The sequence below is a fragment of the Oryx dammah genome, unplaced genomic scaffold (assembly GCF_014754425.2).
Source record: "Oryx dammah isolate SB20612 unplaced genomic scaffold, SCBI_Odam_1.1 HiC_scaffold_9, whole genome shotgun sequence".
NCBI lineage: Eukaryota > Metazoa > Chordata > Mammalia > Artiodactyla > Bovidae > Oryx > Oryx dammah.
The window spans coordinates 58,466,914-58,494,502 of record NW_024070193.1 but is presented as its reverse complement, the minus strand read 5'-3'; the positions used below and the strand labels follow the sequence as shown (position 1 = coordinate 58,494,502).

At 39.8% G+C, this 27,589-nt stretch overlaps 1 protein-coding gene across 5 annotated transcripts in view; it reads right to left on the bottom strand.

Annotated features, from left to right (window-relative positions):
• SLC4A7 (solute carrier family 4 member 7) overlaps window positions 1-27,589 on the bottom strand; it is an 89,216-nt gene that overhangs the window by 31,910 nt on the left and 29,717 nt on the right. For 3 of the 5 annotated variants that reach the window (XM_040246353.1, XM_040246352.1, XM_040246354.1), the window contains 10 exons: window positions 24,908-25,273; window positions 20,597-20,712; window positions 18,582-18,739; window positions 16,246-16,333; window positions 14,512-14,658; window positions 10,651-10,757; window positions 8,299-8,473; window positions 4,636-4,769; window positions 3,250-3,495; window positions 1,338-1,443 (listed from right to left, as the gene is read on the bottom strand). In XM_040246353.1, the coding sequence (XP_040102287.1) occupies window positions 1,338-1,443; window positions 3,250-3,495; window positions 4,636-4,769; window positions 8,299-8,473; window positions 10,651-10,757; window positions 14,512-14,658; window positions 16,246-16,333; window positions 18,582-18,739; window positions 20,597-20,712; window positions 24,908-25,273 (1,643 nt within the window). The remainder of the gene's footprint in view (window positions 1-1,337; window positions 1,444-3,249; window positions 3,496-4,635; window positions 4,770-8,298; window positions 8,474-10,650; window positions 10,758-14,511; window positions 14,659-16,245; window positions 16,334-18,581; window positions 18,740-20,596; window positions 20,713-24,907; window positions 25,274-27,589) is intronic. The other 2 variants (XM_040246350.1, XM_040246351.1) reach the window with 1 other exon arrangement.

The following is a 27,589-nucleotide window of genomic DNA, read 5'->3' as shown; positions in this document are numbered from 1 at the left end:
CACGGCACAGATGTAAACGACCAGTGGGGCAGCACTGCAGATGAAATCCCTCCAACCGCATATTCAGGAGCTAACTATCACCCTAAGAGAGAAAAGAATGACCTACAATTGCTTACATGATATAAAAAGCACCAGAGGAAGTAGCTCAGGGGATGGTGGGTTTTCACTGATACTGCTAGCGTCACTGGACACCTTTATTTCTAAATCCCAACCTGGGAAGTGACCAAAACAGCTACTCTAGAGCTAGGACAGTATTTCCCAACAAAATGCAAAAATATGTGTGTAACAGTCTTCAGCACCCAGTAGGTGCTCATTATACATTTCTACTCTTTTCTTCCTTTTCTTTCTCTCAGTTCTCAAGTCAGACTAGTTTCTTCAAGGTAAACAGGTTCAGTCTGAGCATTCCTGATGTCCTGAACAGGTGGGTCCCAGAGAGATACACTGAACAACAGAAGGCAGGACAAGTGCGAGCTGCTGAACTGTTAACTTCAGGACCTGCAACCACAGGCCGATGAGCATATGAATCCAAGAGGAACTAGAGACCTGAAAGCATATTCACATCTTTCCAATAATTAATATCTCGGAGGGCTTCCCTGGTGCTTTAGATGTTAAAGAATCTGCCTGCAACAGAGAAGACCCAGGTTCGATCCCTGGGTCAGGAAGGTCCCCTGGAGAAAAGAATGGCTACCCACTCCAGTGTCTTGCCTGGAGAATTCCATGGACAGAGGGGCATGGAGGGCTACAGTAGTCAATACAACTGAGCGACTACACTTTCACTTCTTTTTTTCAGTATCCTGGAAGCCAAACATAGTCCATCTTGATCTCTCTTGCCTTGATCTCAGGTTCCGTTTGTTTCAGCTTCTACACTTCAGGATATGATTTTTAAAAATGGGATAATTCCTATTTGGTCAACATAACACTATTCTGAAAACGATATCCATCAATCAAAAAGAAAACATAGGTTTACTCAGAAAGGGGCTTCCCATGTAGCTCAGCTGGTAAAGAATCCACCTGCAATGCAAGAGACCTCAGTTCAGTTCCTGGGCCAGGAAAATCCACTGGAGAACGGACAGGCTATCCACTCCAGTATTCTTGGGCTTCCCTGGTGGCTCGGCTGGTAAAAACAATTCACCTGCAATGCGGGAGACCTGGGTTCGATCCCTGGGTTGGGAAGATCCCCTGGAGAAGAGAAAGGCTACCCACTCCAGTATTCTGGCCTGTATAGACCATGGGATCGCAGAGAGTCGGACACAACTGAGCGACTTTCACTTCATTTTACTCAGAAAAAACTCAAGAACGAGGCTGTTTGCACTAGCCTTCACTTCATTTATACTCACAGACACAGTGAGGTTCCCCCAGGGAATGTCACGGGCCGTCACATTCTTTTCGTCCCACATCTTCAGCGTTTCATTGCCAGGGTTAGAAGGCTCAACACACACACATCTGAGAAATCAGAAGTGGATACAGTTTTAAGGATTCTGAATTTCATGTTTATACTGTATTAAACCAGTCACACAGTGGAGTAGTTTCTAACTTCTTTATTCCATGTTATAATATAATGCATGGGGAAAAAAGTGAAAACATTTCAGAAACAACGGAATGGAATGAAGTTTGGCTTACATAAATAAAGAAAATGCTTACTTAATGAAACTAGTTGGACACATCCCTTGGGGCAGAACTATTTTCTTTAAAAGTCTGGGAAGACACCACATTTAACATGATCAGCCTCCATTGAATCTCATCACTTAACCCCATGGAGCTGCTGCCGCCCTGCTGCCCACACACACAACAGGCACTGGGAACCAGTACAACTTCTACTCTTGTTAATTCCAGGAATTCTAGCAATTCCTTTATTCATCTTAAGAGTCACCCTTAAAGTAATGGGTAAAACATCATTTTTCAGAACAGCACTAGGAGAGTCAAACTAATCAGAATTCAGTTCATACCCAGAACTATCTGACCTGCCTGAAAAAGCTAGAAACACACACATCAGAAAACAAATCTCTGAATATCGATTTTAAAAATGAAAAGAACAAACAAAAATATTCTCAACTGGACCATGAGCTATCTGAGAAAAGGTGGGAGGCTGGACTCTGGATTCACGGAGGCTCTGTCATTTACTAGCTATCTGACCCAAGTCAAGTTTTAATCTTAAAGAGCCTCAGTTTCTTCATACACAAAAGGGGCTATGACACGAATGGCTCACAAAGACAGGAATGACTAATACTGATATGAATATTAAGCAACACTCAACACAGTGTCTGCCACAAAATGTCAGCTGAACAAAAGACTTGCACACACAGGAACAATGCTCTAACCGCTGTCCTGAGCTATGAAAATCATGCTCACGCTTCTTAAAGATCAGAGTAACAGGGAAAGAGAGAAGACAAAAACTTACATTAAAAAAAAATTACTAGTTTGAGAACAAAGATGACACAAAATAGAATTGGTATCGAAGGGTCGCTAATATTTTCAAACAGGTCAGTATCTTACAGGAAGCTGCAGACTCCTCCGTCCTCTGTCCATCAAAGCTAAGAGCGTGGAGGACAGTGGGGGAGGAAAAGGGTGACCCGGCAGCACGGGGTGGGGGGCAGGAGGAAGAAGGGTTTTGGTCACCATCTTCCTCTGTGAAGTTCACCAAATGCAGGCTCAAGCTCACATTAACTGTGCGCAGGACACCAAATACAGGCATCCACCTCGAACGTGTCAGTTTTAATAACCTTCGTGACGTTTAAATGTCTGCCAACCATTTGCAACTATTATAATTACTTCTCAAATCCCATTTTATTTTTGAGTCTTAAAATATTTTCATTTCATCCTTTATCACGAAGAAAATAATCCACTAAACAGCATACAACAGTATATTGAAATTATATTTTAAAGTAACATCCACAAAAATTAATGAAAATGCACAACATGAACAATATGTAAATAGATGGTGGGCAGCTGCCAAACAACTGAACTTAAATTGGCCAATCCAGTTTAAACATGAAATCAAAAATATATACACCTGGACAAGTTGTTTCATGGAATAACAGTGACTCAATCTGTTCAGTCACGTTTATGTTCACTGAGTGCTTTGGTAAGATCTCACCTGTAACAAACAAGTCAACCTCCGTATTGCCAGTTGGGTAGTTATAGCTTGATATACAGTGAGCATCATGTTGCAAAAAAAAAAAATCTGTTTTCTTTTGCTCTGAAACGTCTGCAAAAATACATTTTAATATTAGGGGAAATAGAAACACTTACGAGTAGCTGGTCAGTTCCTCTAAATTGTTGTGCATATTAAAGGCATATGTTTCTCCTAAATGGAAGAGCTTCTCCAAAGCCTCGTAGATGAATATGATGCAGATGAGAGCTGCAAAAGCCTCTTCCGTGAACCGCGTGATGTAACACACAAGGCTGCTTGCGTCTGTTGCAACCAAAACAACACACAAGAAAGAAGTCCACAGACCAATACTGGTTCTCAGAGACAGATAGGAGAGGTGGTAATCTCTGTTTGGAAAGAAAAATAAATGTGGACACGATCAACATATACATGCCAAACAGTATTGGTACTTAAAATTTCCATAATAAGCAGTAAGAACAGTACAAAAACATGAGATTTCTAAGACAGCTTATTAAGGAATAACAAAATAATGACTAGAGAAAGCTCTATGTGTTTTTTTTTGCTTCAACTGAAGACTAGCTTGTTATTAGACTTAACGGTTATATTTTACTTATACAAGTTTTACAGCGAAAACCTACCAGGCAATATGTACTTAAAGAGCTCACTTTAGAATGTGAGGCATAAGTTATGAGGCATAAGCGACAGACGCCGGCCTCCAGGACACCCGGACATGTGCTGCCCTCTCTGCAGACCCGGGGCTCCAGTGTGAACAGGGCGGCCACACCCCTGCCCCGCCGTCACACCTTCCCCACCACTAGCTCCGCCACCACCAGCGCCACCCACAGCATGACTCATTTTCCAACTCAGTTTCAAATAAGTGAGCCTAAAACAGGTCAGGCCACTACACTCTCTGTTTATGTGTGTATCATGCCAGACCCGAATCAGCTTGCTCAGGGAAGAAAGAACCAGAACAAGAGGAATTAGGTGAATCAAACATGTAACAGCACCAAGCTGTTCCAGGCTTAACATCCAGCTGCATTGCTCTCACAAAAGGGATTTTAGTACTGCTGGGTCAAATTCTGAGGCCACGGGCCAGCGGCCTGCACCGACCCCGTGCGTGAACAACCACTACCCCACTGCCTGGCAGAGCAAGCATCAGCCTCCTAGACGCACCTCTTTCTAAACTTCCTAATAAGACCGGCATACTGTACAATACCTAATTCAGATTTAACACCTTACTAGGCTGAAATCTGCTAACACAAAGGATTTTTATTGTCCCTCACGTGACATGCTTATCCAGAACTCAAACCCACGGACTTTATACTCAAGGTGACTGGGGTGGCAGCAGGAGCCAGAGGAGCGTTTGCCACACCGTAGCCCCAAACACCGAAAATATATACACACTGATCAGATCCTCTTTTCCAGCTATTAATAAATACACAGAGAACTTTTAATTAAAGCTAATACAATAATATATAATATACACTTACGTAAACACATGTGAAAAGTGGATAGCTATTACATACCTGCAGAATTTAAATAAAATTTTTTCAAACACTAAAACTGGACCTGTGCTCCCCAATATTGTGAGAGGTTGCCCAGCAAACAACGAGTAGGCAATCCCAGTTAATGATGCTCCAAAAAGAGACTCTATTGCACTCTGTTCAAGGAAAGAAGAAATGAATAAAAGTAATACATCGTGAACACATCTCTAACCTACTGTAGTACATGTAAGACACCTGCAAAATAAAAGTATTAATCAAGTGGTTTAAAAAAATACAGCAAATGCAACTTTAAATCTCAAACTTAACATTTAAATAAGGGAAAATAAAAACATATTTTAAATACACTACAGAATTGTTTTGTTTTAGCATACTATAGGTGAACTTTTGCAATCAACCTTAATTTAAAGCTCAACACTGTGGGAGGCAGGGAGAGTGGGGTACATGGAAGACAGACTCAAGAGGCTTCAACCCCCTCTAGACAACATGCTTTACTTCTGAAGCCCGTGGTGAGGACAAAGATGCATATATTATTTTCAATATTTTGGCATGTCCAAAATAGTTCATTTAAAAAAATAAAAAGTATTTGAAGTGTTTGATACAGTGTGTTCCAAAAAGAAATCTACTCCTTCAAACAGATGAACAAGACATATCACATGGTCCTATTGTTCTCAAATTGATTTCCAAAGACAATTTCCCACACATTTTAAAGAAATTATTCTAATATGACTGGCTTAACCAATAAATATAAAAAATGAAATGCTTAACACAAATAAATGAAAAATCTCCTGGAAACCATAGAAAAGGAAAACCCATTAAAGCTGGATTAAAATGATAAAATGAAAGACTCAGAAAAATCTTAAAAGCTAGTAGGCCAGTTTTATTTCACCACCAATGTCACACCCTGACTGATTATTAGGTGGTCAGTTGGGAAAGTGTATAGATATAGACTCTGCCACTAGACAGGAAGGTGGGGGCTGAAAGAAAGCAGTTTCCATTCACAAACATCAAGGTCAACTGGAATACTGACCAGGAAAAGGGAAAGCCTAGCATCAGGAAAGCAAAGAGAAGGAGCTTGTGAGAGACAGCCCTCCTGGGCCTGGAGGCAGGGAGCAGCGGGCAGAGATCAGGGCTCCAGGGGACCAGATCCGAGGAAGCAGGCTGCCTCCTGTGAGCTGAGCTGCTGAACCACGGCCACATCTCAAACTCCTCACCTTTGAATGTGGGTGATGAAAGCCAGGAGAGCTTAATGAAGCAGTGTTTCTGAAAACACCAGCAGGAACACAGTCTGGTATATGGGATGTACTCAACAGATGGTAGCAGCTCTCAACATCAGTACTAACAGCGTGTCAAGATCTAACTCACAGCAGAAACAGTTATGTCGCAAATGAGACATCCAACTCTTAGTATAAAAACAGGATCAAAGCCACATACAGACTTCACTTTTGGCAAAATGAGGAAGAGTTCATGTTAACAATATATTTATGAGTTAGATGAGATAAATGTGTTTTCTTGCCCACAGACAAAAAACACTGCTAAGCTGTTATAAAATCTTTGGTTCAATTACAGTATGCATATTTAGGAATGAATTTAGAGCTCAAATCAAAGGGGAAAAATGTCTAAACGTCACCCAGAAATAGAAAGCAGGGAAACAGAAACAAGGAGATGGCAGATAAAGAAACGCTCATGGCGGGGGGGAGGGGGGCTGGGGGTGTGGAGAATGGACTCCCCCCGTGCTGGGTGGAGAAAGCAGGCTCGGCCTGGAGACCTTCCTTACCGCTCCCCTCACTGCTACATTCACTAGTTTCTCTACCCAGATCTACTTTCTCCCAAGTTTTAAACCATTTCTATCTTCCCTGCCAAACCAAAGCCCACCTTTCCCTAGAGAAATCACAGCCCCCCTCTGCTGCCTCCCCAACCCACATTCAGTTTCCACGCCGCCCAGCAGGAGCCCACCCTCGGCACCCCTCACCCGCTCCACTGCAGGGCGCGGGACAACCCCTGCTCCTGTCGCCTCTTTCTCTACCTCTGATTTGGTCTCTGCAAAGTTATACCGTCCTGATTTCTCGCTCAAAGCTCCGGCTGCCTATGTCTAACCTGCTGGGCCACTGCCTCCTCACGCCCCTCCTCCTTCCAACCCACAAATGGGGATAAGTTCCCACTTCTCTCCCTTTACAGTGCCAGCCTCATCTATCTCAGCTTCCCACTCTGTTTCTTTCCTACCACTCTGGACACTCTGGATCCACACTTCCTAACATCTCCACTTTTACCTGAAGTTCCAACAAAGCATCGAAATACACACAGCGCCTCCGTACCGTGTCCCCCTACAATCCTCCTGACTCCTCTGCTTCTCTAATTGCAGCTTCTGTAGCTCTTCCTCCAGCTCACTCGCGTGCTGCCCAGCACACCACGACACAGGAACTGCATACACACTGTCTCGTCTTCCCCTCCGTTAGGACCCAGAGGACAGAGACACACGCCCGTGTCTTAGCCGTGTCCACACTGCTCCAGCGTCTGGAGTGCTATCACACACACGGGGTACCAGAGAGCAGGATGAGACGGGGAGCCAGTGAGTGACAGTCCAAGGGGAAGAAGCAGAATTTCCGTGATGGTAACAGAGAAGACACACCTCCTTGGGGACCAGCAGAAATACACATACAACTTGTGACAGCTGCTGTAAGCAGCTTACTAAATACAGATGTACATCTGATATAATAATATAAAAGAACAATGTAAATGGATCTAAATAACCGAAAGTAAACTGAGTTGAAAGGAAATTTCAGTTGTCAGGTTTACCTCATGTTCAGCTTACGAAATGCTTGAATTAAGCAATTCCTACTTAGGTTTGGTGGGTTTTTAAAAAGCTTAAGATCTATAAAAAATAAACTTTCTCCAAAGAGTAAATATCATTAAACAAAATACACTTAGGAATCACAAACTGTCTCACTTAAATGCCATTAAAATGTATATAAACAGCAACAAAAATCACTTTCTCAGTTTCACACAGCACCAGGTGCGGCTCTGTAATCACAGCCCAGCATGGTATTACCCAGAACGAAACATAAAAGCTTTCATTCTAGTCGTGTCAATATGCAGATGTCGTTTTCAGTTATACTTTCCAGTTAACACTTTTGACAACTTTCACACAAGTTTAGTAACAGCAAAATTAAAGTAAACACCACTTCAAAATCCATCATTGTCCATAATTATGCTCCCTTCTTCCCAATGGTCTGCCTGGTGGACCCACCAGGGCAGATGAGTTACTGGTAATCACGTGGCCCTAACTAGTCCTGTGATGCCCTGAAAGACCCAGAGCGCCCACCCCCCGCCCCCGATAAATTCTCCCACCCACGACCCACCGGGACGAGTTCAGTCCATCTGAACACCCCCACCCTCTCCCCCCACAAAGACAATACAAGCCTTTTACTCAGTTGATAAAACCATTCATCCAGCAAGCCATGAAAAACTTTTCTTTTTTTTTTTTACCTCAACTGTGCATCTTCTCCTGTTCAAATGGCTTCCCCATGTTTTCCACAGCAATTACCTTTGGGGGAAGTCTGCTTTGGGACGGGTTAATCATGCTGTGGGTAGACTCTTCAAATAAAAGTAGGAATCGTGAGACAAATGCACACCGACACTTGCCTCTGAGGAGCTAAGAGCCTGGCCACTACCAATCTTTGTACTCACTATTCTGCCTTCTGTAGCTTCTCCAAGCAGCCCTCCAAAAGTGATTACAGGAGACATACAGGCACAGTATAGGAAAAGAATCGAGGCCAGGCACTGCAGACTTAATGCATCCTTGAAGTCACTCAAGAAAAAAGGTGCTTTCCTTTTGATGTCAAGTATCAAACCACCAAAAAGCCTAAATAGGTGAGATGAAACTCGTCAAACTGTACACTAGAGGATTCTGGCTGTTCACACTAAAACTATGGGCTACATAAAACTGCTGGTGCCTAGCATTTGTCAACAGAAATTAATATCCTATATAAATAATGGTACAAATTTTAGAAGACACACTCATTTAATCTACTCCACTGACAGCGGAAAGATAGATCTCACTAAATTAAAAGAGACACAAACATCTACGTCTTACAGAGTATATACTGAAAAGACTACAGGCAAACGATTTATATAAGTAAATGCAATATCAAACACAAATGTGCAAGAAACGTACAATAAAAATAAATAAAACCTAACAGCCCATTTATGGAAATGTGTGTAAGCAATGCTATTAATCATTATCTACATAAATCTTAAAGGCAAGTGTGAGAAATACCAGGAATGCAATTATAATATAAATCATAAGTCCCCAAATGCCCTTTAGTAAGTACCTGTGCTTAGGGTCACTCAGTAGTGAAGTAAATAATTTTACTTTTAAAATTAATACTCCAAACACATAAATATTTCTGGTCTAGAAAAAAATCTAAAAACTATTTCAGTGTGTGTAATTTACTGTATATGTAGTCAAACCAGTGTGTATATTAATAAAACAAAGATGTTTTAATTAGTAAATTTAAATCTATATTGGTGCGTCAAATCCTTCTCATTTCAATGTTTCTTCAATCAGACCTGATCTGAAAGCACTCCACTACAAAACAAGCTCTGTGAGGAGCAGGGACCTTGCCTTCTTCACTGCTATTCTCTCCAGGGTTTAGAACACTGCCTGGGAAGCAGCAGATACTCAATAAATACTGGTGGCAAACCAGTAATTCAAAAAGATCATGTGACTTATAAAATCTATGATCATTTAAATCCCTACTGCAGAAAAATGCACCGGAAAAGTTAATTTTATGCTTTCAAGTGCTTTAGGTCAGCATTCCTCAACCTTACTGGCACCAGGGACCAGTTTCACGGAAGACCCTTTTTCCACAGCCAGGGAGGATGTGAGGGACGGGGGCAGCTGTGAACCCGCCGCTCTCCCCTGCTCTGAGGCCTGGCCCCTCACGGGCCATGGACCAGGGCCGGGGCTGGGGACTCTCGCACTAGATGTTTCAAACTTCACCATTCCAGTAGTTTCCAAAGTTAACAGTGAAATAAACCTAAACATACACTGACAGCTGGAAGAAGTTATCCTATAAATAATACGACAGCAATGGGACTAAAAAAATCTATAAAGGAAACGGTGCCAACTTGTAATAAAAGTGGTGCCAATGATAAACTAGTTAATAAAACTATATCATCAAGTCAAAAATTTATATGAGATTCTCAGGTAACATCATCAGTAGGGGCCTGACTTTGAACTTGTTAGTGACTAACCCTACCTCAGTTTGAAGAACAATACTCATAACTCAAATGAGCACCGTTCGCATGGGGGCAGAGGCTTACTCTAGTATATTCAGAGACTACTACTATTTAAGATCCAAGATCTTTAGCTCATAGGGAGCACCAATGGGCAAACAGTATCACTATCCACATGCTTTCTTCTATACTACGGCCATACCATGGTATTTTTCTATCTCTACAAAAAATTCTAAGACAATGTTTGTACCTGGCAATATTTCTATTGTTTTATCCCAGGAATTTACTTCTGCAACAATTTTTCTAACTGGGTTTCCAGAGATTATATGCCTCTCTGCCTGACTTTACATCATCTCATGGTATGCTGCTCACGGAAGAGGTTTACGTCTCTGCACACACACAACACAACGGCTGCAATCCCTCTCTGTTCCCATTGTTCTGACTTTCTGTGAGAATGGCAACAGGACGCCACACTTTCTCAAGAAATCTTCTGTGCAGCCAATTAAATTAACCTACTACAGAACTACAGTATTCTTCATATATGCTGCATAATGGTTTTGTTTTAAATTAAATCCTAGTATACAGAGCCCAATATATTCTAGTAAACTATTTTTAAATGCATAGTAATTATCCTTAACATTATATACCTATGAAAACAATACCCATTTTTTAAAATATGGAAAAATACTAGACAAACTTAGTTTCCAAACACTTGCAAAGAAAAAGCACATCTCTGCCTTGTCCATCACATCAGTCTCTACCCCCGAGAGACGCCCGCACGGAAGCAGCGTCTGTACCCACCGTCCAGTCCTCTGGAGCTCGGGCCCCGCGTGGTGTGCTGCCTCCTTCGGGGCGTCGCCCGAGCTAGGGGCAGATCCATTGGGAAATACAGGAATCTTTCTCTTTTCCTGCATTTCACAAAGAAAGAAAAACAACGACACATACACATCTTTCAGAATCCTGTATTAAGGAAGCCAAAATAGCATCTTCATTAAAGGGAACATGAGCTCTCCCATTGATTACATATGTCTAACCAGTACTCCTCAAAAGAAAAATGCTTCCTAGTATCAACTTCCACTTTAAAGACACTGCACTTTGAAATAGAATCTAAAATTTGTCTCTGTTAATATTTCAAATTTATACTGGCATTTTCTATTTTATAATCTAACATCAAATATGCTATAGAACACTCACACACATCATTTCAAATTACTACTCAGCAACAGGGACATAAAAATCCAATAAAACATCTCTTCAACTAGAATTTTAATTCCTTATTCATGCTACTGAAAAAATGTACTTTATACTTTACATTAAGAAAAAAGTAAATGCCATTTTTTCTTATTAAATACTTCCCTTAAGATGTAAGTAGCATGAGTCATCAAATAAATTTTCATAAAAATCAATTCCCTATTATGTTTTATTACAAATTCAAGAGTACTATTCTCATGATGAAAGATACTCTCCTCCTCAGGGAGCAAGTTTTGTTACCTCCAAAGGTCAGAGGTTACTGGACCAAAAAAAAAAGCGGGTTGGGGGAGAGGTGACGTGGGAATAGAGCAATAGACGGACAGAGAGAAGGGAGACAGACAGAGGAAAGAAGAGGGATGGGGAGAAAGGAAACCATGGGGTGGGGGGGTGCGCATCCCAGGGCCGTCCCCAGACCAGTCACAGCAGTGAGCTCCTTGGGCCACATGCTCAGTGTTTACCAAGCAGCACGACTTACCTATGACCCTAACACTACCATTTGAAAACGTCAAGATTAAAACTAACCTATATCACAGTTCAAAGGGGAAAGAGGAAACAAAGTTACTGAACTCCCACAAAACGAGTCTAATGAAAATACTGTACATCACAATTGATGAAATACAGCAAAAGCATCATTCAAGAAAACAAAGCAGCTCTTATATTAAGAATAATGAAAGGAGAAAAATAAATGTATTAAGCATTTAATTCACCAAATGTGAAAAAAGTCTTTCCTGAAGGAAAGTGAAAAGAATAAAAGAAAACAGCTAAATGCAGAAGCTGAGTTACAAAACACAATATACTTTTTTAAAAAGGAGAACTGAAATAGATATTAAAAGTTGCTCTATTAGAACAATATGATTAAATCATCAGCTAATATACAATCAAAGATAAGACAAGGAGGCAAAGTCACAAATTTTATTTATATACAATATATAAATATACAGTGAGGGAGAGAGACTACACAGCACAACCCCATGCAACTAAGTGAAAAATCTTGATAAAATGGGTACTATACTTAAAAAAAAAAATTTCCCAAAGTTGACACCAAAAATGAGGAAAATAGGTAATTTTCTAGGAAATATAACTTACCAAAACTGACTCCAGAGAAAAAGAGAACGCTTACACAAACCAATTTCCACAGAAGAAATAACAAGCTAGAGTCAAGCTCAGAAAATTCTACTAAAAAGTCTTCCAAACTTCTAGAATCAAAGTATTCTAAGCCACTTAAAGTTTAAAGAGTACAGAAAAAGGAAAAGTTACAAATCTGTTTTTATGAAACAAGTTCAATGACACCAAAATGCAAACACTGCACAAAAGTCTATGGACCAATCTACTTACAGATGGAGATGGAAGCACCTTAAATAAAACATTAGACAAAGATGCAGGCACTCCAAAGCCTAAGCTGGGCTAGTCCAACAATGTAAGAGTGTCTTCAAATTAAAGAGCCTATTAATATGATTTACCATAATAACTGGTAAGCAAAATTCATATGATCATCTCCAGAGATGCTTAAAAAGCCCTTTGACAAAATTCAACATTCACTTATATTTAAAAATTCAATAAAACAGAAATTAGGGTATTCTCTTAACATGATAAAATATGTATTTTGGCACCAATGATAGTAACGTAATGAGAGAAACACTAATGACTTTGAGTACAATTATGAAAAAATTAAGAAATGCCCCTTTTAAAGTCAACTACTATGTAAAACTATCAGAGATTTTAGTCAATACCATTAGACAAGAGAAAACATGTTAAAGGTGTAAGAGTTAGAAAACGAATAATATTACCTTTTATTGGAGACCACATGAGTACACACAATAAAAGAATTAAGGAAGGAAACATATTAAGCAGGATATAAAAGAATCTACAATAACCAATAGTCTTCATGTATATACATATATATAAAAGCAACAGCCAATATAATGGAACAAAGACCTCAATTGTAATAGAAACAAAGATAAAATACTTATGAATACACTCACCAAGAGAAGTGTAAGGTGCCCATAAGGAGAATTTTATAATATTCCTTAAAGACACAAAAACTGACTTGAAAACCATCAGGAAAACAACTGGGGAAAGATATACCATGTTCTTGAAAAGATTTCAATTTTCCCTCAATTCATGTAGAAATTTAATTTCCATCACAATTTTTTAAAAATCACACTTTATTTCAAACAGAAAGTTGATTTTAAAGCTAGTATGAAAATAAATATACAAAGATGACCGAGCAAATTCAGAAAAACAAGAGTAAGAGAGGTCAAGAATGAATACAGATCTACCAGATATTAAAATATACCAAAAACTCTCAGAAATTAAACTGTGTAAGTGGTCCATGCCTAGACCAATCAATGGAAAAGAAACCCCAGAAAGAGACTTGAATGAATATGGAAATTTAGTAAATGATAAAGACAACATCACCAAGCAAACAGAAAAATGCTTAACTTTTTAATAAACTGGGACAAACAGACTTCAATTTAAAGAAAAGATAAACTGTAGGCATTCTCTATATAGCAAGTCATGATAAACACAAAAGGATCGATGAATAATTCAAATGTTAAAAAAAAGTTGGTGGAGGGTGATGAACAAATATTCAGGAATACTCAACTTCACTAATTACAGAAATACAAATTAAAATCACATTAAAGTGCCTGATAGAGTAAGATAATGATACGTATCATCCTGACAAATAGCCAAAAGTTTGACAAGACACCATGCTGGTGAGGCTGCAGGGAAACAGGCATTCTCACTCATCACCAAAATGAGTCCAAAACAGTTCAACCCAAGAAGAGGAGATTCTGGCAACATTTGCTAAAACTGTAAGTCAATTCCCATGTAAGCCAGGAATCTTATTCCTGGGAATCTATCCTACAGACACATCTGCCCAAGACTAAGATGGCAGGCAAACACTACGATGTGGTCTGTAACAGCAAACTGAAGACAGCCTGCCCCAGGACAGGAGAGACTACAGTCCATCCAGAGTGGAATACAACAGAGCTGTGCGGAGGACCATCACACCGCCAGGAGATGCTGCGTGCATCCATAGTGGAATACAACAGAGCTGTGCGGAGGGCCGTCACACCGCCAGGAGATGCTGTTACATGAAAAAGGCAAGGTGCAAAACACTACATATAGGATGTTCATGTCTGGTAAGACAGAGGAGAAAACAAGACTACATGTTCCTATTTCCCTGTACTGAATAAAAAGTGGAAGAATGACAACAAACGAATAGCAAGTGACGACCGGCAAGAGGCGGGGACGGGGGGGGGACGGCAGACACGGCGTGGTGGGGACAACTTCTCCAGGTGCAGTTCTTCACACAGTTTTGAGTTTTGAAAATGTATAAAATACTTGAAAAAGTTTAATGAAAAATTTTGAAAAAGGAACTCAAAAAAGCTTTGTGTAGGTCCTCACCTGAGAGGGAACACTCTTCGGCGGCTCTATGCGTATGGAAGGGTCCCACTCTCCTGGAGGCAGGACGGTCACTTGATCTAAAAATTCATCAATTCCCGATAAGAGGTCATTTCTGTCTTTTGCTTTATAAGCTACATCATGAAAAATCTAAAGAAAAATAAACACATTGAGTAAAAGGATTTTAAAGTTGAAAGAAAATTCCATACATAGTAATCCACTTTCGATATCATAACTAAGTCTACATAAAGATAATTACTTAAACTCTTGACCCCGCCTTTGATAACAACTTTAAAAAATAATTCACTATTAGTATTATCAGATAAATTAACAGTAAAAAAACAACAAAAGAAACTAGTGATATGTTAATATACACCAATTTTTAGAAAGAGGAAATTTTACTTGGGAAATAACATTTTAATGTCATTTGTCCTAGAGGAATAATCATAAGGCATGATAACAATTTTACTTGAAACAATTAATTAATCTGACTGTTCCTACTGACTGGGTGCCTACTGTTTGGAAGGCACAATTCTTTGCTTTTCCTGTTTTTGTTTTTGTTTTTGGCTGGGCTGGGCCTTGACTACTACACAGGCTTTCCTGTCGCTGTGCTAAGCAGGGGCTAGTTCCTGCTTGCGGTGTGTGGGCTCCCACTGTGGAGGCTTCTCTTGCTGTGGAGCACAGGCTCTAGAGCATGCAGCCTTCCGTGGTTTGGGCCCACAGGCTCAGCACGCACAGCTCCCGGCTCTAGAGCGTGCAGCCTTCCGTGGTTCGGGCACAGAGGCTCAGCACGCACAGCTCCTGGCTCTAGAGCGTGCAGCCTTCCGTGGTTCGGGCCCACAGGCTCAGCATGCACAGCTCCCGGCTCTAGAGCGTGCAGCCTTCCGTGGTTCGGGCCCACAGGCTCAGCACGCACAGCTCCCGGCTCTAGAGCGTGCAGCCTTCCGTGGTTCGGGCCCACAGGCTCAGCACGCACAGCTCCCGGCTCTAGAGCAATGCTCAGTCAGGAGTCATAGCTTAGTTGCTCCACAGCACGTGGGATCTTCTTGGACCAGGGACTGAACAAAGCCATGTCTCTTGCATTGGCAGGCGGATTCTTTACCACCGAGCCACCAGGGAAATTCTGGCAGGCCCAACACAGATAAGTCAAAGTCCCGGCACTCAAGAACTCAGGGGCAATTACGTGAATACACTCCTGCAGGTGGATAACGAAACTCCTATAAAAGTGAAGCAGGGTGAAGGAAGGGAAACGGATGGGGGAGAACAGGGTGGCTGAGGAAGGTGTCTCAGAGGAGGAGACACTGCAGAAGGAATCTGGCTGAGACGAGGGGCGCAGCATGCAGGGGGTGCGGCAAAGGGCGGAGACAGTGCTCAGCATCCAGAGGCCGCCGCGAGCATCATATATCCAAGGCGCAGAAGGTCCAAGTGGACGGGGCCAACAGCAGAGAAAAGGAGCCAGTCACAGCATATAGAGTTCAAAAGGCACAGAGATGAGACTCTATTAAGGCAACGATGAGGAGCTTAAACAGATATACAACAGGGACGCCACTGATAACATCTACATCAAGGAGATGATTTATTCAAATCTGCATATTACTGAGAGCACAGAGGAAAATACTGTAAGAGAAAGACCCAAAAATACACTTCAAAATCACCAGAGAAGGTAAGAGAGTCTATACTTTAATATGCATTATACGCTTCACAATCCGTGTCCACGTCAAGGGGTGGGTTCCTTACCTCATCTGTCATGAGGGTGGCTATTGACCTTCCAATTTCGTGATACTGCGGCGCCTTGCCTGCAGGCCCCAGTAACAGAAACAAAAACCTGAGGGAACATTAAAACAGAGGTTTAAACATGAGCAACCAACGTAAGCCTACGAACCATAAGGAAATCATACAAATGTAAATGCAGAAACATTACTCAGACCTCCTCTTCATCCTCACATCCTAATGGCTGCAGAAAGGACGGCAACCCTATTCAGACGAATCACAAAACTAAAAACGGCACTCATAATTAAGTTCTGCCAAGTTATTACTCTCCATCTTTCTTAGAGTAAAAAAGTACTTAGGGAATGAGTGTTTTATATTAAAGATGGTGCTTCCCATCTTCTATATCCTTTTGAATTTTGAGTAAACAACTTTTTCTGGTCTGTTCTGATGAAAAGAAGTAAATAAGTAAAGTGAATACCAATCCCATTTCAGTACTTACTTTGGCTTAAGAAAATAGTTGAGTATTCATAAGAAATTCATGGTCCCTCAAACTACAATCTGGATAAAAACACTATAGGGTAAAATAACGGACTAACCCTTTTGGAAGTAAAAGCATTTTATTTACAACTCTTATTATTTAACAGCCCCTTATTGTTAACAACCTCTTACTGCCTATCCCATCTCCAGAGGATCTTCCTGACCCAGGAATCAAACCAGGGTCTCCTGCATTGCAGGCAGCTTTTGTTTTTTACCAACTGAGCTACTAGGGAAACCCAAATAAAAGTTATTTAACTTTCTACTTAGTTATATTCTTATTAACATACAGTAAGCAGATGACACCACCCTTATGGCAGAAAGTGAAGAGGAACTAAAAAGCCTCTTGATGAAAGTGAAAGAGGAGAGTGAAAAAATTGGCTTAAAGCTCAACATTCAGAAAATGAGATCATGGCATCCGGTCCCATCACTTCATGGGAAATAGATGGGGAAACAGTGGAAACAGTGTCAGACTTTATTTTTGGGGGCTCCAAAATCACTGCAGATGGTGACTGCAGCCGTGAAATTAAAAAACGCTTACTCCTTCGAAGAAAAGTTATGACCAACCTAGATAGCATACTGAAAAGCAGAGACATTACTTTGCCAACTAAGGTCCATCTAATCAAGGTGGACCAACTAAGGTCCATCTAATCAAGGTTATGGTTTTTCCAATGGTCATATATGGATATGAGAGTTGGACTGTGAAGAAAGCTGAGCACCGAAGAATTGCTGCTTTTGAACTGTGGTGCTGGAGAAGACTCTTGAGAGTCCCTTGGACTGCAAGGAGATCCAACCAGTCCATTCTGAAGGAGATCAGCCCTGGGATTTCTTTGGAAGGAATGATGCTAAAGCTGAAACTCCAGTACTTTGGCCACCTCATGCGAAGAGTTGACTCACTGGAAAAGACTCTGATGCTGGGAGGGATTGGGGGCAGGGGAAGAAGGGGACGACAGAGGATGAGATGGCTGGATCGTATCACTGCCTCGATGGAAGCGAGTCTGAGTGAACTCCGGGAGTTGGTGATGGACAGGGAGGCCTGGCGTGCTGCAATTCATGGGGTTGCAAAGAGTCGGACACGACTGAGTGACTGACCTGAACTGAAAATATTAATATTCATACTTATCCAAACGGGAAGTATTCACCTTCCTGGTTTGTAAGAACTTAAATGTGAATCTATGAATTATTTTTCTTATTTATCTCAGTACTGTACCATTAATGCAACTCAGGAAAGCTTATTAAAAAACTAGCATGTACATTTCAATCAGGCTGCAATTAATTCTTCATATTAATTACTATAAAAATATATTCTTAATTATTCTCATTTGTAATTAAGTTCATATAATCAGTAGCTAACTGATCACACTTTATATTAATAACATAACTTGCTAATTATTCTTAATGTATATTGAACAGAAGATTGGATCAGGTCAGAACAAAGCATTCTGCCTAATTAAGGGCCATTATTACATTTAATCAACCCTGAAGTACTGTCACCCTCATTTTACAAAAAGAAAGCAGAAGCCTGGCTTGACCATCCCACAAAAAGCAGCAGAGCAAGGACTCCACTCCACGCTCTCTGACTTCAGTGCCTGCACAGAACATACTATGAACAGAACTTTATTATAAAAACATAAATGCAATGTAGTTTTTAAAGGATGCTTTTTTTTTAAGTTCCAGAAAGAAAGATAAATCTTTAATGTTTAATAGTCAAGGAACTGGGGCAGTGACACCATTAACCATTAAAAGGAGCTTTCATTACATAAAGCAACAAGTTCCTCTAGATTCGGGACATTCTGGAAGAACGTTAACTGCAGCTAACCCTCCCTTACCTTGTAGGGACGGGGACCTCGGTTAGCCCGGAGAGAAGCACCGCGGGAGCCAGTCTCACGAACGCAATTATAGGTCTCTCTAGAAAATCCACCTCTCCCACCAGAACATTGGACGCCTCAGCTCCTGAGGGAATTTTTCTCATGAAATTCATATCAACCTATTGACAAATAAATAATAATTTAAAATAAAGTGTACGTGGTACTAATCAGTCTAGAAGGAAACAGGAAAAAGATGCTTTAAGACTACTATTCGCTAATCAAAACTGGTGATCTGAAGAATGTGTAAGTGCCCCAATTCTCACAAGTACAAAGAATGAAGCTGACGAATACAAAAGGGCAAGCAACACGCAGCTACCAAACAGTACTCCCAACTGGATTACTGCCATGATCTTCACTACTGCAGAGATCTAAATTACCAAACAAACTAGAGAAAAGTTTCAATGGCTATAAAGCACTATTCATTAAAAAACTATTGAAGACAAAAATATAGTTCACAAACTAACAATGGTCCGTGAAATTATACACAGTTCTAAAAATATTCATTTAGTCATTATCTGTTGTTTAATCTTAGACATGAATTAGTTCCTTTGCATTTTATAAATCCTTTTTAATGAACTAAGGGCATTCCCCAGTATTTTCAGTAAGTGGGAAAAATCATTTTTATTTTCATTTACAACCAAAGTAGTCATAACTGGTATACATATATGGTAGTGCTGTATAATCGAATTAGGCTGTGTATAATTACAAAGAAAAGGTTATAGACATAATATCAAAGTACAGGAATGTCTTCATTTGTATGCAGCTTCACACAAGTCACTGAACAACCACTAACAGGGCTTCTAGGAAGATAAAACCAGCACTTACAGCGGGCCTCTTGAGTCCCACACCCAGCGTGCCACAACTACAGTGCCAGGAGGCAGAGTCCTGCCCGACAGGGGGCAAGCAGGTGTGCACAGGGATGGACCAAGTGAAAGAAAGCACAACTGTGACAGGGGAACAAAGCAAAGGACACCTGCCACGTCTAGAGGAGATCTACGATATAAATTACAGCAATCTGTTCACAGCAATCCTGCGGCTGAAAACTCGACACTCATCTGAAAGAACTGGAGCACCAGTAAAGACATGACCAAGTTACAACAGAACAACAGTACGATGTCCCAAATGCAAGGCCTTTAATTTTAGAGCGTGAAGCTCAGCAAAGCTATAATGCAAATCATGACTTAAGTGCCTTTTCTACAAAACGTGATCTATAGACTTCACGTCATAAAGGCTCAAAAATTGAATCTTACTTGAAATAACGGCATTTAATTAGAAGTCTGACTTTGTATCCTATAGTAAATACCATCCAACACCATCAAAAAATTGCAATGGGTATGAAGAATCAATTATTCCAAGGTAGTAGCATGCTTTAAATTCAACTGTAATTTGAACTTGCAGTTTTTTTGCTTTGTTCTTTTGAAATAAGCTCTTTTTTACATTTCATTTAAACACTCACCTATGAAAATTAAAAATCACAGTTGAGACAGGCGAGTTATGTTTCAATCCATGTCTTTACCTTTACCTACCCATGGGGAAGCACCGATGTTTCCCAGTTACATTCCAGAAAGCACTGACACCACAAGACAGTAATTCTGGGGTCACATTACAGCTGAGAAAAGGCTGAATTGTTACCGCTGTAACATCACTCCCAGAATTATCTTTCCAGTAGTGGCAGCTCCACAACAAATGCCTGTAGTTCATAATATCTATGCATAGGTATAGATGAAAACACCATATTACTCCCATATTCTTTTGTCAGCATTTCTAACACTAGTAAAATATAACATTACTCAAGTGCTATGAGACTGTTACCTTTTTCACAATTTCTGATCTTAAATTAACATCACAAGCATCACATCAGGTTTACAAGCACCGGTTATTAAAAATTATTATAATCACTGTTAATACAGTCACACTGCTAGCAATTGTCTCAGTAAGCATGATTATGAAAATGTATGGTTAATAACAAAAATTACCTTGCTGAAGTCAACAGTACTATTTTCTCTGCTTCCTCCACTTCCATTACCTTTAATTTCTCCACTTTTACTATTGTCCAAGTTTCCAGGTGCAGACTGTGGAGAGGCCAAAATACCTGTATTTAAGAACAAACAAATTCCAAAGTAGTAAGAAGAAAATTCACTTTGCAACCTGAATTTTCTCATATCCTGAAAGTGATGGGTTTACTAAAAGCAAATGTGCTAGGTAAAAAAAAAAAAAAAAAGTGCCAAGTGTTAGTACCATACCAGCAAGAGTGGAATAACATTTTAAGCAACAATGAAGCTACCACATGTTAACATTTAAAATAATATAATTGGCATTTACAAAAATGGTGGCCTTTTGCAAAAAGAAAAAAAGTGAGTAGAAGGTGGAAGACCTGGGTCTGATCACCACTATAAATACTTAGCACATCTGCTGTCACTGTATCCTTAGACATGGGAACCGCAGAACTTAAAGATGCCTAACCACACTGAGCACACTCACATCAGTAACAATGGAACACTTCTGATGAACCCTAAATGAAAATGCAAGAGCTACATCAGTGAAATATACACCCATTTTGCCATCATCTTTCATAATCAGAAGAGTTTCCCCATGAATTTTCACCTCTCTTGGGTAAAATTCATGTGCTGTCTATTGTCATTATTCCTAAGGACTATGTTAAAATACAATAGCAATGTTTTTATGATATAAATACAAAGAATAGGGGTCTTATAAGGGAAGAGAGCTATGTTAAAATAAGTACTCCTTGCTACTTTGTAGCTATGTGTATGACCTTAAGCAACTCACTCAACCTCTAAGACACAGACAGTTCAATCTATAAAATTTGTTTGGATTAGAAATGATATACATTCTATTAAATTAGCTTGTCTGGATTACAAGTGATAGATATATGTTCATGCATGGTATACTCAGTTCAAGTAAAACTCAGCAGCAACAAGCCACATACAAAAATAACCTAAAAACACCTAGTAGCATATTATTAATCATCACTACTATGTATTTTGCAAAAAGTTCAAATGTTACAAAAATTTTAGAGTACATAACACAGATATCTACCATTAAATGTACCTGATTTTTTCAAAACACCCAAACTTTCTAGCTCAAGAATATAGTAATCTTAATATAGTAATATTAGTATTACTAATCAGTAATATTATAGTAATATAGTAATATTAATATATTACCCAAAACACTGAATGTCACAGGAGAAAATGCACCAGACAATTGCAACAGACTTCACTCCTAGTTTTAACTCTGCCACTCCCAAGAACCTAGTGATCCACAGAAATTCACCACCACATTGTCTGTGGTTAGAGCCTATAAACTTTAAACAGTGTCAATTAAATTTTAAAATTTTAAGTATATCAGATATAGTCCATGCATTTTTGTTTTTACAGAATACAACATACACTAACTAGCAACCTGAAACTAAGTCGTCTGAGTTTACAGCTTAAATTCCGTGAAAGACCTTTGTGACGCCCACTTCTCTGTTAAACACCTACACCAGGATGCGACTGTGACCCAAAATTCCAGTCCACTCAGCCATACACCCACTCCCTAGAAACTGTAAACAATTCTGAAATAAAAACTGTTCCCTAAACTGAACTCATTTTTCACCATTTTAGCCTCTTCTCTGAACTCTGTCCCTAAACTTCATAATAGAATCCATTCCTCTGTTAAAATACATGCCCAAGTGGGAAGAAGAAATAGTTAAGCAGTATTTTTCAGTGGTTTCCACCAACTCCCACACAAGAAAGTGAAGAGTATCATTAATGCCCTGGCAGCAACTACAAGTGATCATCAACACACACACGCTGCTAACTACAAACTGCACCCACCCTGCAGACGTGTAACAAAGAAAACACAGACACAGTTTCTCAGAACAGTCCTAGCCACCACATCTGGGGGAGAAGAAAGGGATGCGGAGAAGGCTCAACAGGAACGGGAAGAAGAAACAACCTGCAACTCTATACCCACAAAGTCAGAAGAGAGGGCGCGAGGAAGTCAGGAGCTTACCTGCTCACCTTGAGCGTGTTCAGGCGGGCAGGCCGGGCACACTTAAAGTTTCCCACCGCCGCCTTCTCCACGCAGGCTTTCCTAATGCCAGCTAAGCTAAAGCTATATCCTGGAAAGGTAAAGGTAATGTCCTTGCTCCTACAGTAAATTCCTACTGCTCAGAATTAAATGAGTAAATTCCCCCAAATTAAAACTATAATGAGCACAGATAACTTGGAAGGACTTTATTTACTTGCTTTAAGCAAAAGAAAAAGCAAATATGAGTATGTATAAAATCAATCCTGGGATTTAAGTCATACTCTGGTAATTCTATTATTTTGCCCTTCCATTTTTTTCCCCTCAAAATAGCATATCTACCTAAAGAAACATTAAGCAAAGATATTGAAGTTTCCTGTCATTAAAAATTTGAAAGCAGAAGTTTCTGGAGCAGCAGTTCCCACCCATGGAAGTTTATGAATATGCTGGCAGCTGGTGGGTGTGGGCCAAGGGTGCTGCTCAACAGCTGACAAGGCACAGGACCCCCTACCATACAGAAGCGTCACCCCGAAATGCCAGTCCTGCCGAGGGTAAGAAACACTGAGTCAGAAGACAGTTCAAACACTAAAAGTGAGTTATGTCTTTTACGTAAGTATTCTCTAAAAAATAACTAATGGGAAACATTGCTTTCTTTGTTTTCCTTTCCTACAGGTATTCACAAATTGTAACCTCATGACACAAAAAATCTCTGGCATTGGTCTCTCAGAAATGATGCTGAGGCTACCTTCTTCACCAGACTTCAGGAAAAGACAGCAGGGTTTCCAGGTGCTCTAGGCAATGGGGACCAATGAAGAGCTGTCCCTGTTACTGTGACGACCTTCCTTCTACAATCTCATCTTAGACAGCAATTAGGAGCTCTCCCTTGTCCTCAGAAATCGTCTCTCTTCCCTACACTCTAGTTTCTTTTCTTCCAAAAGGCAAGTAAATCCCATGGCATACTTAACAGCAGAGGGAGGAAAAATTTAATTGTGTCCCTCAATTTTCAGTTAATTGCTCTTTTTACCCTCTTAACATGACCTAATAAGTCACTGGGAACCTGTATGTCCCTTTCTTCCCATACAAAGTTTAAAGTCTCTTATCATTAATTAGATTGAAGCTGGTAAAACAAGAGATAGTATTACTGACAGATATAGGTAAAAACAAATGCAAGGGGAAGTAACTTCAAAGTTATTTTTGTTCAATAAAAATAGTCAATTTTGTGAGTCGTTTTTAATGAAGTAAAAGTGTTCATTATTTCTGAGCAATTATTTCTAGGTATTTTCCTCCATTTTTGTTTAGTTACCTCATTATAATACATCTTTTCCACAAAGTATTAAAATTTACAATGAAATTCTATACTATAGATTTTGTTGTGGGTAGTTCTGGGTTCAATTCCTTTATCTGGTCATTTATGGTCTAACCTTAACATTTCTAAGTCTTAATTTTTTTCATTGTATTAACAGTGATAAACTCATCAAATAGAGATATAACAATGCTTAAGTGAGTTACAAAACTTTTATCCACTAAGACATAATTTTTCTAATTCATGTAGAAATAAATCCTATCTGCAACTATAGGAACTCTACTCCTAAAAACTGCAAGGTGAATTCGGATTAAAGATAGATACAGCATTAAATCAAAGACAACTGAAGTCTACTCCAAATTATGAAACTAGTCTGGGAATGATGATGACTCCAGGCAGTCAACAGTGAATCTCAATCTTCTCAGAGTCGAGAAAAAGAACATTCATTCTACCTTTGTCAGGAAGGTGAAAACATACTGCATTCCTTACACAAAAGCACAAACAGTAGATAAAAGGCTTCTCACTATACTTTATGTAAAGCATGTGTTCATTCACTCGATGGAATGAAATGCACAACAAGAGCCACCATTTTTTTTTAATCATGGCAAATTAAAAGATGACTTATAAAAATGTCTACATTTGTCTGAGCCATTCCAATGTATTGACCTGTAAAACCTCAGTAAAAAATTTTGAAAGGGCTTAAATTATGTGTAGGCTCCTTTGAAATCTTTGTAAAACTTAAAATTTTTAAATAATTCTATCCTTCTCTATAATACACTATAAAGAAAAAAAAAAAACATGCAGAGGTCAAAATAAATTGCAAGCATAGTCTACATAATGCTGATAAAGCATCGTCTACATAATGCTGATAAAGCTATGTGCTGAGAGGCATTCCAAGTGCGAGTGGCCCAGAGGCAGAAAGCACCACACATGGAGGGCTTTGGACAGTTGCCTGCAGTGACGCCAGCGTTCCCGTTCTTCTGCTCCTGGCCTTGCAGTGCTTCCAAGTCTTCCTCGGGCGGATGGATTACTACTGTGGGAATGCCAGCACTGGCAGGCGGCACCAGCAGCTCTGGGGCCTGCGGCTGCCTCTGCCGGGAAGGGCTGGCGTGGAGGCGGCTGAGGCCAGGGCTGGAAGGAGGGCTGCTCTGAGGGGTGGGCACGGGGCTTGAGCACCTCGAGCCCGCAGGGGTCCCGGCTCTCGAAGTAGGAAGAAGATGACTGACAAGAAGAGATAGAGGCGACTCTCCTCTCAAGGAAAGGTTTGAGGCAGACAGACCTGTTCGCAAAGAGTGGCGGGAGGCTGAGAGGCCTTCCCCTGAGATAAAACAAATAAATGAAAAGTGATGAAGTTTTACCGCAGAAGGCAAACGAGACACACAAAAATCAATTTACACTGTAAACCGCAAGCTTTAAAACAAGGTCCAAAATTTCAAATGCATGCTGTCAGGGTTAGTATGACAATCTGATTTTTAAATATGAGAAAATCACTGAAAAATGGCTTAAACTATAATTAGTTCTCTGAAGCTGCATCCAAAACTCAAAACAAAAAATGAAAAACAACGTTAATGATAGATGGAGAGGGACAATATTCTGTTAGGAATGAGAAAGTCCAACAGTGTGGCTTTAAAAACAAAGAATAATAACAATGCAAAGCTGTTGCTTTAAAAAATGATAAATAGCAAATGAAAATATAGCACAAAATAATCTAAGAAATAGAACCCCAAACAAAACTTACCAGCACTGAGAGCTTATATTCAGTGTATTTTATCTACATTGGACCAAACTGCTACATATTCTTTCACAAGAAGAGCCCACATTAAAGTCTCTAGTGATTCCTAACTTAAAGTTAGTATCAAATCTGTATAACATTAAGCCAACAGGGCACCATCTACTGACAGAACTCTCAAAGTAAAATTTAAAAACATAAGGCAAGTCATAGGAATTTTTTTTCAAAATAGAAACATGTCAAGATACATATTCTTGAGCTATCTAACTGATATTAACAAATGTCCTAAGATATGCTTCCATATCTAATGCAGCAGATAAATTAAAACAAATACATACGATGTTTAATTTAACTAGCAAAAAATAAAGTATTTCTTACCAACAACAATGATAAGGAAGTCTAGAGTATTTCAAAAGGTCATGTATACTTATAGTTCAAACACCAGGTTATTTTAATGAAGAGTAGCTTAGTGGAACAATATTTTTTTTAGGAAAAGCATGAGAAATATAACAATCCCAACTGATCTAAGTCAGGGGTCCCAAACCTCTGAATCTAATGTCTGATGATCCGAGGTAGAGCTGATATAGTAATAGAAATAAGATTCACAATAAACGTAACATGCCTGAATCATCTCAGAAGCATCCTCAACCACCTCCCCAGCCCTGGTCCATGGAAAAATTGTCTTCCATGAAACTAGTTCCCTGGTGCCAAAAAGGTGGGGGACTATTGATATAAGTAATAAAAACTACATGCTCAGGAAGTCCCCAAAATATTACATATATTAACTTATTCCATAAACCACCACTATTTAGGTAAAAAATAAGCTAAATGCAGAAAAATTGTTAAAATTACAACTATAGTAATACAGCAAAACAAAAGAATGCCCATGCTAAAATGGCATCTATAAGAAAACAGCCAATGTCTCATGATTAAAAGGAACCAGCTGACAACTGGAGGATAATCAGGAACCACTATGTATGGGGGAGAAGGATTTATTGTGGTCTCTCCGGGCAAACGAGTTCATTTTACTAAACTGGAAAATATGCAATACACGGAAAGATGAAAGAGCGGTGACATGGACGGCTTGCTTTCAAACTCAACTTAGGTCCGTAAGAGATTTCTTTTATTCTTAAGGTCCCTTGAAAATAGAAAGGCAGTTTTAAATAGATTAAAAAGAGTTTTAATGATCACATACTCAGAAGAAAATGGACTTAATTATCTTAGGCTGAGCCACAGAAGGAGACTGAGTACCATTCACTGTACATGTAGTGAGTCCTCCCCTGGGAGTGTGCCTGCAGCACCCAAGAGCCACACTCGTATTTCAGAGACAGAAAGACGAGCGGAAAGGTTTGTGGCCCACCCCCCACTCCTCTTCACCGTAACTCTCATGTGCCTTGGGTAACAGAGGCAGCTCGACACAGCAGTGACCCTGAGATAAACCCCAGTGCTCTGTCACATCAGAGCCATTTCTTAGACCCTAACAGAGCCGCAGTGACAGCAGGCCAGCTCTAAGACAGGGACAGAGGGGAGCAGCTACCCAAACAGTCTCCCCACGTCCCCACGACCCACTGCTGAAGCGTGAGTGAGTGGACGTGGGTCTGTGCCACTCTCCGTGACTTGACGATATCATAAAATAGGAACAAGTACAAAAACCTTTTACAGATTATGTCAATAAAAAGCTGGGAAAATTAAAAGCAAACCAGCTCCAAAATACTGTTTATGCCCAGCAAGTATAGCCTACTCAGGAGAAAAAAAAAAAAATCTTAAGAAAAATCTAATATTAAAGGTCCAAACACAAGACTTTGAATTTTCAAAAGATAAAACTAAATTTATAGATAGCAGTTTACAGCTCTTATATCAACCATACAAGAATTCTTGAACAGAAACAAAAAAGCAAGGAGGAGA